Source organism: Gallinula chloropus (genome assembly GCF_964237585.1).
Source record: "Gallinula chloropus genome assembly, chromosome: 1".
Lineage (NCBI taxonomy): Eukaryota > Metazoa > Chordata > Aves > Gruiformes > Rallidae > Gallinula > Gallinula chloropus.
Window position 1 is genome coordinate 207606307 of NC_140085.1, and position 13180 is coordinate 207619486.

The window sequence follows — 13180 nt, forward strand, 5'->3', positions numbered from 1 at the left end:
GAAGGGTCAGGGAAGCACAGTGCACTGGAAAACACCTGCTGATCTCTTCCATCACTCATACCCTAGCCTCCTCCCTGACTTGGGTGGAGGCCTGTTTTTACCATTAACCAATATAAACATCTCCAGTGAAGTGCAGAAACACCTGTGACACTGCATGGCACTGTCCTGACATCACACCCTGGAAGCAGTACCACTCCCTTAGCATCATACTGTACCCTAAAGCACCCGTAGCTGATACTCCGCGTGGCAGCAAGGCAGCTGCATCCCTGAGGTTCCACACAGCTGATGGGCAGAGCTGAATGTCACAGGGACACCAATAAAACAACCCACACACCCATATTTGAAAAGGTAAGTGGTTAATACATTGTATAAATGATTTCATACAACCTTTTTGAAGCTGTTAGATATTTCTGCAACAGGCATGCCCTGAGCCCACTCAGAGCTCAGCTGGGGCAGGTACTGTGCTAACCCATAATTTTATTACCTTGTATACCAAGTACTGAGTACATGAAGCTGTGCCAGTACCAGTTTCTCTTGCAGCAGTGTCTCAAAAGATTACAAGAACGTTATTATGAATGAGAACTGGTTTATAATATAAAACCTCTTACATACATGGGAGCATGAGTTTATAACCAGCCTGCCAAAGACGAACAAAGATAAAGTGCACCTTATAGAAATGATGTTCCAGCAGCATCACGTATCATTTTTATTAGTGCAGTGCATTAAACATACAGGAATAGAAAACATCTTTATGCACTGAAGAGGTTTTAAATACCACTCTTAAAACCTGAGCACAAATAGTCCGGAAAAACTCAATTAAAAAGTAAAAAAAGAGAAAGCAATACTTGTGAAGAGGGGTAGATAGAGGGAAATGAAAAGCTGAGCCAAACTCGGCCTTTGTATGGTGGCAACAAGTAAATCTTGGAGCACAGGAGATTGAAATATTGTCCCTTCCGCCAGCCAGAGCTCCTCTGCGACACGCTCTGCTCTGCAGCAAGTCAGGGGTGATACACTTACAGCAGGCAGCCTTAGCTTGCTGTGTGCTGTGGTCAGTCCAGTGCCTCTGTACATTAGTGCATGCACGGAACACAACGGGCTATGAGTTAGTTCAGACAGGACTTCTCTGTCCATGTCCATGTTCCTATTCACTCAACTTTCCTATTTTTATGGAAAGATCATACAAACTACATAAGCATGTACACTGGGATAACATAAAGCTTAAACCCCTTGGTTTTAACTCCATTTTAATAACAATGCTATGTTCCCTGGAAAAAAGCCTAAAGTCAGCATTGTTCTCTGAAACAAATACCCATTTCTATCCAAATTATGCACAACCAAAAGGCTGAAGTGTTCTCCTTAAGCTAAATAACAGCGAAATTAAAGTTTAGAAATGTAACTGAAATTTCCATGCCCTGGAGGGATATCACATGCGCTCAGAGGTGACACACTATTTTTAGGACCATGACATGAGCTGCATTACTTCTACTACACTTTGATCGAATTTTCAGAGTTAAACATTTGCTGCTCACATCTAGTACAACCGCTGCACTCTCATGTTCAGAAACGTTACGAGTCAGTTCCCTCAAGGCTTGTTTTCTTTGAGAAAAGCTTCAGTTAAAGAGTTTCAGCATGGAATCTACATAATCTTCAATTTGCATGTGGTAGGAGAAAAATCACCTCTCTTTAATCTCTAGTTACATGCCTCTATTATGACCTATTCTAAACTTATCTCCTGGCATAGCAAACGGAATTTCACTAAATGCATAGATAGATATTGGACACGTTGTTTCCACTTTGAGCTCAGTATAGAAGGTAACACTCACCCCTAGTACTATGACATTAAATCTAGAGTAAGTTTTGTATTTCCATTCCACGTTTTACTTCCTCACACCCCTTTCTCCCCACCTACCCGTCTCCCAGAGAACAGCAGAGGCTGATGCCTCTTGCTGGGCAGCCTATTCCGACAGCTGAGCCCCAGGAGGGTGCAGCACTGCACAGATGGAAAGGGAATAGAGTGTAGAGAACCTGCCAGCTAATGGAAAATCCATTTTAGACCATGCTGATTTATTAAAGAAACCCAGTGAAACAAACAAACAAAAGCCCCAAACAAAATATCCTGTGGCACTTTAAGCAGTTATTCCCCTAAAGACAAAAAGCAAACAACAAACAACATTTACATCAAAGAACTACACATACTACTCCTGATCCAAAAACATTTTTATTCAAAAATCTCCAAATTGGTAAACGTTTGCTTGAATAGCTATCAACCTAATTACAAATTTTAATTTTTAGATAAGATTAGTACACAAGATTGTATAGTAACTAAGCAGACAACTTAAGCTGCTGATACAGATTGCTTAAATGTTGAAGAAAAAAAACCCCAAAATACTTACCACAGTGGGGTTACCGCTGCTGATCAACTGGCTGACTTCATGAAAAATGCTCTTGCAGTCGATGGATTTGTCTAAGGATCCCCGTTTCACTATCACCGCCACCGCTAACAGAATCTGCTCCCGCACGTACTTCTGAAGGCTGAAACAACATTGCAAAAACGCATTGGCAAAGAACTCTGATTCAAGTTTTAACCACGTTTCTTTCTCAAACATTCTGTGTGAATTCATAAGGGAAAGCTGCCCACTCTACACAGGTCAGCTAAGTGTTAAGAATGGAGGATAAATTATTGTTGAAATGGTCTTTCTCCACTATCAGGGGAAACAAACGGATACTTTATAAAGGGATACGGTCAGTGGTATATTTACTATACTTACTTAGGCCTCTGTAAGACATAGGTTAGAAGGAATGTTCGCAGTGACTCGATGCTAGTTTTTTCCAAGAGAATCCATTCTCTGACAACTGCTTCCATTATAGCTGTAGCAGCTTGGAAAAGGACATAGTCCACTTTACTAGTTTCTGTGGGGAAAACCAAACACAACTTGAGTACCAGAAGACATAAGTGTATTTATCTTGCATCTATTTCCTTTAAAAAAAAGAAAAAAGGTGATTACTATTACTTTATTAAATGAAATGTTGTCGCGATGAAAACAGACACAGCACAAAAGGGGACAAAAAATAATCAATAACCCAGTTACCAAATTGTCCAATACTATTTGAGTCAATGACTCAGAGGGAAAGTTAGCTGTGCAAGGATGCTGAGACAAAGATCAGGACCAAGAATGCTAATACAATGGCAGAACAAAATAAAAGAAGATGACAGATTTAGTCCAAATACATTAAAATATAACTAATTTGACAGGCATGCCAAAACTGAAGACTCCTCTATCATTTGGGTGCTTGCCTTCAGAACTAACAGTGCATAAAATTACATCTTTTATGGATGGCAATGAGGAGCAAGTCCCTTTACACTTACAGATAACATCTGTGTTTAATTATCAAAACAGACTGGTGTATTTAAGGTTTTCTGCATCATGATCAAACCTACAATATTTATATTGAGGTAATCAAAATATAACTTCCTACCAAAATGCAGGAATCATTATCCCTTATTACCTGAATATCTCATTGCTTTGTATATAGATTCACTAAAGAAACTACAAAAAGATGCTATGGAAAAAGGTGACAGTTTGGGTAACTATAAATTATAGAGAAACCCCAGAATTTGAATTTAATGTATCTGATGATAGAAAGCTACAAAGAATTTTTTTGTACCTATGTTTTTTTAAATAACAACTTAGAAATGCAGGTAGTATCTCAGTAGCCAGTGTCAACACATTCTGAGTTCTACAAAAAGAACATTCACAGAAAGGGTGTAACTATAGGATGACAAAAGCATAAAATATGAAACAGTGAAATAAAATCCTGAACAAGAACCAGAGCTCGAGCTACAGTGGGTGATCTCATAGGACAAGAAAATCTGGATTTGAAAAAACCTTGGTCATGAGATGATGGGCTTTAAATGACTACAAAACTTCCTTCCCCTGATTATATACACATGAGTTTATAATACACATTTCCTTTATGTGCATGTGCTATATCCAACATAACAGCCAATTTGACAAAATGCCTTTGAGTAATTTAATCAGGCTCCAGATCTAAAACCTGCACAGGTAAACATACTTAAATCAAAATAAACCACCTTTAAATCTACTTAGCTTAATTTGGAAAACTAAACAACCACTTAATTAAAAGATTAGCGTGTACATCTAACACATACATAAAACAGAGCTAAATGATTCCTGCTTAGAATTTTAACTCTGGTATTTGTTAACTTCAGTGTCTTTGGCTCCTAAACTGTACAGAAAATGCTACCAAAAAGAGGATGGAATTTCTCCTTTCCATCAAATGCCACAGATGAACAACTGCAATCACTAATATCACAGATCTCCAGCACTCAGTGTAAGCTTGTAACTAGCCAGAGCACCATTCTCCTCTACGTGAAGCTGCTAAAGACAGGCAGGACAAGTTTTCTCAGTATGTTTAGCAGCTATGAGCTTAGAGTAGCAGCAGGCAGAGCCTCATGCTTCCTGGGTTCAAGTCCAGGTTTTAAAAGAAAATGCATGCTAATGGCTGTTCCCCTCTTTCTTACACTCATCATGCCCATTGCTCTCTCCTGTATCACTTGTACACTCTTCTTTCCACAAACACCATCAGCATCCTTGCTACCTCTCTCTCCCTCCATTCCAACTGCTGCCTTGATCAATTTTTTTCCTCCTCCTTTTTAAAGCCATCTAAGCATGATCTTCTGCTTCACACACATCCTTCCCTGCACATATCCCTTCAACACAATTCAACTCCTTTATTCTTCATCATGAATGGCTTGTTTTCCTTCCTTGGTTCCTGATTTTATAATCTCTGCCTCTCCCTTCTCAGCTCCCAAGGCTTAACTAGATAGTCTTTCTGACCAGACCGTACAAACACCAAAGCACAAAGAAGCTCAAGAAGCACAAAGTTTTGGGAAAACCTAAGTCTCAGCACCACAACTTTGTACCCTGCCAGGAAAAACCTGCCCCATGCAGAAACATACTGGTTTCTCAATGGTGGTAGAATATGAACAGTTTAAGGATGTAATATTTCTAGACATCCAAAAGATGTCAAAACCAGAATCATGTTCCTTCCAACCAGCCACATTCCAGAAGCAAAAAAAAAAGTCTGCAGTGGTAGTTCATTATTAATGCTAAATTTAATTCGATTCTTCAAGATGCTGTGTTTTCGTGTATTTTCATTATTTATTGCTGATTAGTGACAAATATATGACTTAAGAAATCGAAATAGTCTGCAAATAAAGCTAGTCTGTTCTTTTGTGCACCTAAAGTTGTCTAAAAATCAATGTGAAAATAAAAAGCATCAATTTTGCTGACCCATAAAGCAACAAGTGTGTCATTTCAGTCTTCAGGATCAGATGAAGTACTACTAAAATATACTAAAACAGAAGAAATTCATTTGTAGAAAAAAAATGGGTTGGTAAACAGGTGCAGGAAAGGAACCAAACTCTGCTCTGTATATCACGATATAATTTAACACACAGTAGCAGACCTGCAATATTGACATCACTGTATTAAGTAACTGCAAGTCTCTAACCCAGTAAATTTAGAAATTGTTTCCCAAAAGTTGAATTATTTATTCAAATAACTGTATTCTAAACAGAATTCTAATATATCTCTGTTCATTCTGCAAATTCTTTTCAAGAAAAGTTGCTTTTTAGGTTTTTGGCCTGCGTTCTTTTCCCAGGTTTTCCTCACTGGGTTTCAGAGTCACCTTTCACTGAAACCTCCCCCTTGCCTCCCCCCAACACTCACATCTGGTCAGTACTGTGGTGCTGAGCAGGAATCTTACATCCTTACTGCTCCTGCACTTGTCAGATTATTTAGCTGCCGAACTCTAGTTATAGCACCTGTAAAACCAGATTTTTTTTTTTAAAGAACTGTAACACAACCACATTTACAGCATTTCCATTAAAGCTGAAGAAATTTCAGATGAAAGGTGATACCCACCTATCTCTATCCTTTCTCCACAGGTATAATCCCACAGAACTTGGAATCAATGCTCTATTTCTTCTACCAGGTGGACAGAAACTTTTCTAACTACTCATTTTTGGTTTGTTTGGGGTTTTAAGACAACAGTTGATCTGTTAACAGCAACTTACTAAGACATTCAACATGAAAGAGGGTAGGTTTAGGTTAGACATTAGGAAGAAATTCTTTACTATGAGGGTGGTGACACCTTGGCACAGGTTGCCCAGAAAGGCTGTGGAAGCCCCGTCCCTGGAGGCGTTTAAGGCCAGGTTAGATGGGGCTTTGGGCAACCTAGTCTAGTGAGGGTGTCCCTGCTGATAGCAGGGGGCTTGGAACTACATGATCTTCAAGGTTCCTTCCATCCCAAAGCATTCTATGATTCTATGAAATAAATCCTCACAATGGAAAATTTCAGCACCAGTGCAAAAGGTGCATCATTGGTTGATTTAATGGGAAGTATCAAGGAAAGCAATCACACTACAGGCAGTTCTACAAGCTCCAAAGATTAGAGAGTATTACAATAATGACATCACACAGGAAACCTGAAACTGTTAAATGAGTTTAGGAACTTACCTACATGAAGTTACAGCTTTAAAGCTGCCAGAAACAGAACGAAAAAGGGCATCAGCAGGCTTCACCCTCCACCAAGAAGTACACTTCATCAAAATCAAAACTGATGTTTGTATTCCCAGATACAGAACAGTTATAAAAACAGGTACCTCTTAACTTCTTTTATTAGAACTTACCCAAAATGTGTTTGCAAACAGCAAATGGTGATTTTGATTTCCTAAATGATAAAAATATGTGCTCAGCATGTTGGCGTTGTTCATTATTGACCATGGAAGGTGGTGCCTGAAAAAAAAAGAAAAAAAACGTTATTCAAGCACTAAAACCCAATTCCAGATGTAAATATATATGCACAATGCCACGAACTTATAAATATTTGCCTTGTTAAACATCAAAACCAGGTGTCTCTTGGTAAAACTGACTGCTTTCTCTGAGTCATAGCCTCTTCTTATATACCACTGTGTATTTATGTCATGTGCATGTAAGTGTGAACACTGAGACATCAGGCAACAAGTGAATAATCCTAAGCATTGTGTTCCTAATGACGCTTCTGAAGAAAGCTAAATCAAACTAAATTCAACCCAATCCTTTTCCTACACAAAGCAAAAGTACCATTGCACACCACTCAATGCTGCTACACATGCCTGTGGTCACAGAAACAAGGTTATTTTTGGTTTAGTTCTACATTTGCTTCAAAACATTGAATTGTATAATATAAAGTCAAGGGATTAAAAGATGACCATGGATATGGTCTAAAATAAAGTATTGTCAGTAACATACCACCCTCTAGTGTTTAACATTGAAGCTGACATCCTGAAGACTGAGCAAGGGCTCTGTATGAAGAGACAGATCAGCCCATTTGGGATGGCTATGGCTATCCCCCAGCTGCCTACACCCATCCCTTTCCATCACGGGCACCTTGGCTGCTCAGGTATCTACAGTTGAAAGCCAGGTCCACAGTGGATTCTACCTGAAAACCAACTATAGGTAAAGCATGAAACTACACAGTAACCTGGACCATCACCAGGTGGGATATCACCAACGGAGCCCAGATGAGCGCTGACCACCTGCATTGCAACCTGAATTCATCGAGCAACCCAAGACTCCCCCCACTGCCCCTCAAGGCAAAAACAACCCTGAAGAAAATGGCAGCTGCTCACACCACCACTGCTTTCCACTTCTGTCACTAACATTCTGATTGCTGCTATTTGGGATTTATCTGAACAAGCACACAGCAGAGAACAATGGGATCATTACCACAGGGCAGTGTAAACCAAACAAATGTACCGCTGAGAAAGGCACATGCACATGGAGAAAGCTTGCATGCAAACAGCAGAGCCAGGTCAAGGTGATGAAATAGGTTATTGAACTTCAGCTAAACTTCCAAACTCCAAATTCCAATCCTGATCCTAGCAATCTGAGGAAAATGTGTGTCCCACATACCTTTTGATTTTGATGTATAGCCACTGCTTTGGAAATAAATGCATGAAGACTTCAAGTTAAAAACTTTGGCCTTTATACTAAGTGAAATATTTTCCAGTAAATAAAATATATCAAATCTGATTTAATTCTTTCATCCTTGACAAAACACAAGATGACAGATGATTCAATATAAGCAAACAATACCACAGATTAAAACTCAGTAATCTGAGTAAATGAAACAAGGGAAAGCAGGCTGCTGATCCTTGGCTCAAGGGGATCTTCATAAACTGCTGTGCTCCTTCTTACACAGCAAATTTCCAACTCACACAACTTTTCCTGTGCAGATAAGACAAATGCCTGTGAATAGAGCAAAATAAGTAGTGGAGGAAGGTGGCTGCAAAAAAGCCTTGGGGGTGTAGAAAAGAAAACCCCCTCTGTGCCTTCACAAACCTGCTCTGCAGCCAATTTGGGGCAGGACCTTCCTGGACAGTGATCTGAATCTATGCAGGACAGCTCTCACCAGCTCTGGGGACAAGCCCATGCCCCCTTCCCAGAAGGCAGTTTGTGTGAGGCTGTCTGTGCACACAGAGGTAGCAGCCTGCCTTCAGACCGCGTCTGTCTGTCACCTACTCAGAGCTGCGTCTCAAGGGCTACGTCAGCAGGCTGCAGGCAGATGCATGCACAGAAAAGCTTTTATTTGGGGCATTACACACTGCTGAGCCACTGAGACAGAGTTCCATGGTGGTATCTAAGTCCTTCCAGGACAACAAGCTTGTGTGAACTCCAACCCAATGCAGAAAGCCAAGCTTTAACTTTTTAAGCAAATGTGAGCTTGTGAAGAAGCCTCCTCACCAAACTGGGGCACATGACACTTCTGTGACAAAGCCTCAACTCTCCTGAGTGCATCCAGCCATCAGCAGGAGCTGTTCCCAGCCACCATGCCTTCTGCAGGCTGAAGGACCGTACTCCTGTGCAGGTTCTAGCTACCCTCACTGCAACGGAGCCAGCTGTACAGAATGCCAGAAGGATGTTTGGAGCAAGTTGTCAAAAATGTGGGAACAACCTACACAGCAACAGCTTGATATGCACGTCAGCCAGTGCTATTGCAAACAAACCAAATGACCAATGAAGCAGTCCCCGCTATCTCCTCCTCATTGTACAGGCAAGCATTTGTGCAAGCACACAGAGAACCAGGCTGGGGAAGCGATCACTGAAAAGCATCCCACCAGAGGCAGGTTACTTTCATCTGAATCTGTTCCCCAGCCTGGGTCAGCATCAGCCAGCACAGTACAGGATGTAACAGCTGGTGATGGGCTGCTTTTCTCAGCGCCAGGTACCCGCTGAAGCACATCCAGTCTGCAGCCTCTGTTGCTGTGTAATGCCATGGGAATACTCCAAAGTCTCAAGGAACATGCGGTTTTGGTCAATGAAGTTTCAGGAGAACTAAGAAGCAATATTTTTAAGGAAAGTTATTTCAATAGCTCTCTGCTAAAAGGAGAGGTCCCACTCCTTTCTTGCTCCCAACCACATGGTCTTATTACCTCCATATATTACCAAGTCTATCAACTAACCCACAAAAATAAAAACAGGGTGGAGGTGGGGGATGGACGGATGGATGGACACTTTTTGTTACTTTAATAAGCATCAAAAAGTCAGACAAGTGCCAGTGCAAGGCAAGGAGAAAGGGAGTGGAGTGATATTACCCTTTCAGCAGTACTGTCCTTGCAGCTCATGGCTCTGCTGCCTTGTGAAGCCTCACTAATTAGTCACGTTAGAAAGAATCCTTTGGGTGTGACAAAGTGTAACACTTTGCATGGCCGGTGTCATTTATGTTCACTTTCTTAGAGCAAGAAGTACAAATAAGAGCTACCTGATCTTGAACTAGTTTTGCATTAACAAGGCATATTTGAGTTCGTCATATAGAGATGATATCTGTTTTCACTGCTCTTTAATACTTCGGGGCCCTTTCAGGACACACCAGCAGCAAATCATGGCACCATTAGAAAAAAAAGACAGAATTAAAAGTTTTATGGGAAATGCCTCCTTATGCTTACAGTAACTAGAAAAGAGACCTCTAACACTACATTAATTCCTCTGCTTCTCTTAAGTCTGATTACAGAAGATCTCTGGCACCATGAAAAGGCATACAGCACATCATATCCCTCTGTTCATTTTTACAAAATCACAGTAATTTAACACCACTTTATGCACTGAGACCCTTGGAACTGAACAGGCAAGCTTTAAGCCGTGCTGTATCGTCACCAGAGGGAGCTGAAAGCTCAGCCTACTGCCTTTGCTGCATTCGAGCTGCGGCTACCCGAACGCTCCAGGTTCAGCTAATTTAAGGCTCCGAGGGAAAGGCCAGCACATCCGTATTATTGCATTACAAGAGCCCTGGTTTAGGGGTAACCTGAGAGCCCTGGAATCCGGTACCCAGCATCCCCTCTAGCGGGGTTAGAAATGTACCCCAAGTACTCATCGTGCTTGGAAGGTTCCCCAAAGATACCTACATGTTTGCTGCTTGCTTTCCAATTGTCTCATTCGAAACCTTCTCTACCATCCAGCTTGTGGCAGGAATTAAAAACCAGCATTGTAATGATCCCAGTCATTCCACATGTTGAAACTACTGCCACGTTCCTTTCTGTGCTGTCTGATGTTACCACTAACAGCCATCTGCTCTCTCCAAGTTAGCCATAAAAACTTCTCCAGACAAGCATCATCTTCCTGGCTTTAGCATGGCAAGATGCTGCCCCGTAAGAACAGAACTCCTATATAACACAGTATTATAAAGCTACATCCTTTCAGGTACCAAGGCTGTCTATAGATAAAGCTGGACTACTGACTCAAATGGCCATTATTCACACAAGGGAAGAGAAACTGAAGACAGACAAGACTGGAAATACTCTGGCAGACTGGTACTAATACTGTCAGGGCCACTAAACTTACCTGATTTAGTTAACTTTTGCCAAGAAAAATCCTGCTTATGACCTTTATACAAGATGCTTATGAGTGGGATGAACAGCGTTCATCATTTCTTGCAGACAGAGAAGTTTGCTAGAGACAAATTCTGGATTTTCAGAGACTTCTGCTAACAGCAAGACAGCACCAAACACAACCAAATCCAGCGCCGTGCTACAATTACACTGGGGAAAAATCTGCAAATTAGCATGTCACAAAGAACAGTCACGCACTCCTCCAGACTTCACTGCTTAAGAGAACACAGAGAGTACACCGGAGTGTTTTAAGCTGACACCCACAGAATTCCCACCTACAAAAGAGGTCCCCTATGAACAGTACAGCCTAAACACCAGGAGGATTACGGAAGGCAAACATGCCTACTACAAGAATTTTCTTGGGTTTAAAAAAAAAGGATCAAATTGCTTGTACCTGCTACTACTAAAGCTAAGAAGGAACTTTCTTGCCAAAGGCACTGTTTATGTCAGTAAGTAAAGTACATTACAAGCTCCACAAGGGTTGAAACAAAAACCTGAGATCTCTGCTGAAGTGTGACTTCATAAAACTCACCACAAACTCTCAAGACTTGAGCTTCCCCAAATACCATGGGGAATCTTGCCTTCCCTGCAGTCAAGAGGTAAAATAAAACTGTCCCCAAACTCTGGTCTGTGGGACATTATCAGCTTATAAAAAAAACCCAATTAAAACACGTTACTGTTGCTCAGAAGGGTGCCTAGACTCAGTGCTGCAGAGAGCCTGGAAGCCTAACCGAGACAAGAAACTGAATCTCTATCAATATATAAGGATAAGCAAAAGCCACCCACAGACGGCAATGGCACCACTGGGTCTGGACCTTGCTGACAGCCACCATCAGGCAAGGAACACTCAGAGAGGCAAAGAATAAAGGAAGCCCAGATGGCTTGCCAACATGTCCCAGCAGGCAGGGAAGCCAAGTAACAGCGAGGCATATGCAAAGGAGAAAGATCCTAAGTGAACTTGAGAAGCATGTGCAGGGAAATACCATGTGATAGCAGTAACAAAGCTGAGGAATATGGGCAAAAATAGAAGGAGAAAGAGAAAAAAAAAAAGGAAAAAAACTCAAATGCAAGGGCAAGCAGTAATTTTTAACTAGTGCACATGCTGCATGTAGGACAGCTAAATATATTCTTCTTTCCATGTAAGTAATTGTTATAGCTGCAAAGTACCTAAATAATCAAAAGCAATGACATTTTAACTTACTGTGCCCTTCTATTAAGATGCTCAAAACCCACTAGAAACAGTTTTCTATATCTTAAATAACAAAAAAACCCTTAAGATAAATATTCCCCAGTACAGTTCTGCCATACAGGCAAGTTATACAAAAGAATCTCAGAATAAGGGGATTCCATGTTCAATTCTACCAATGTCCCATCAAGCCCCAAGACTGCATTACCCTGACTTCTGGGGGGGGTCAAGACATGAAGAGCTTCCATCCCCATTTTACCAGTAGCACTAAGTGACTTAAGGGTTTTTCCTACAGCGTATCACAGCACGTTGAATAATTGCCACTTGCCTTATTAAAACAGCTGATCAAGAGATCAAATACATGGGTCAGACACAGGGAACTGGATGATTAGCCACACTTTGCTGTTAACTACATACCCTACTTCTCTAGCAGACACTGATACCTATCCACGCAGGGATGTCTGATCATTCATGAAGAAGCCAATATGAAGAGGCTCAGCTCTGAGTGGGTCAGACATTCCTGCTTCGGGCACTAGGCCACAACAGAAGGCAGTTTGGACAACTGGTACCAAAAGCATCTTCTGCTGTCCAATTCAGATCTATTGCCACATGACTGCCAGAGCCTTGAGTAATAGCTAAGTTACTACAGAAAACCTAATCAGCATAATAAACAACTTCACTGTCTTCCAATTATTTCCTCTGCACTTGCTTTTTGGAATAATATTTTAAATCTTCCAATTTAAGAGTGACCCAAGGTTGCTTTCTAAGATGAAATAGATGGCTTCCAATCAGACCTGCAACAGAGACAACATGGTGGAAATATAAGACTTTCTGAACAAGAACTTTGTTTAATTTGAAATTTAAAAAAAAAAATCTTTCCCAAAAGCGATTATGATTTGAATTATTTAAACCCCAGAGTGCCCAGTATTTTTCAGTATATATTTGGAATAGATGCGTGACTGCTGGAGGAATTACCTCCTACACATCTAGTCACTCATGTCTTGCTCTCATGCAGAGGCTTAACAATAGGAAAAAAATCCCCA

General features: G+C 40.9%; 1 protein-coding gene across 2 annotated transcripts in view; it reads right to left on the reverse strand.

The window, feature by feature from the left end:
* XPO4 (exportin 4) overlaps window positions 1–13180 on the reverse strand; it is a gene marked incomplete at its 5' end in the record, with an annotated part of 78845 nt that overhangs the window by 47140 nt on the left and 18525 nt on the right. For both annotated transcript variants that reach the window (XM_084279328.1, XM_084279327.1), the window contains 3 exons: window positions 2394–2532; window positions 2769–2910; window positions 6716–6821. In XM_084279328.1, the coding sequence (XP_084135454.1) occupies window positions 2394–2532; window positions 2769–2910; window positions 6716–6821 (387 nt within the window). The remainder of the gene's footprint in view (window positions 1–2393; window positions 2533–2768; window positions 2911–6715; window positions 6822–13180) is intronic.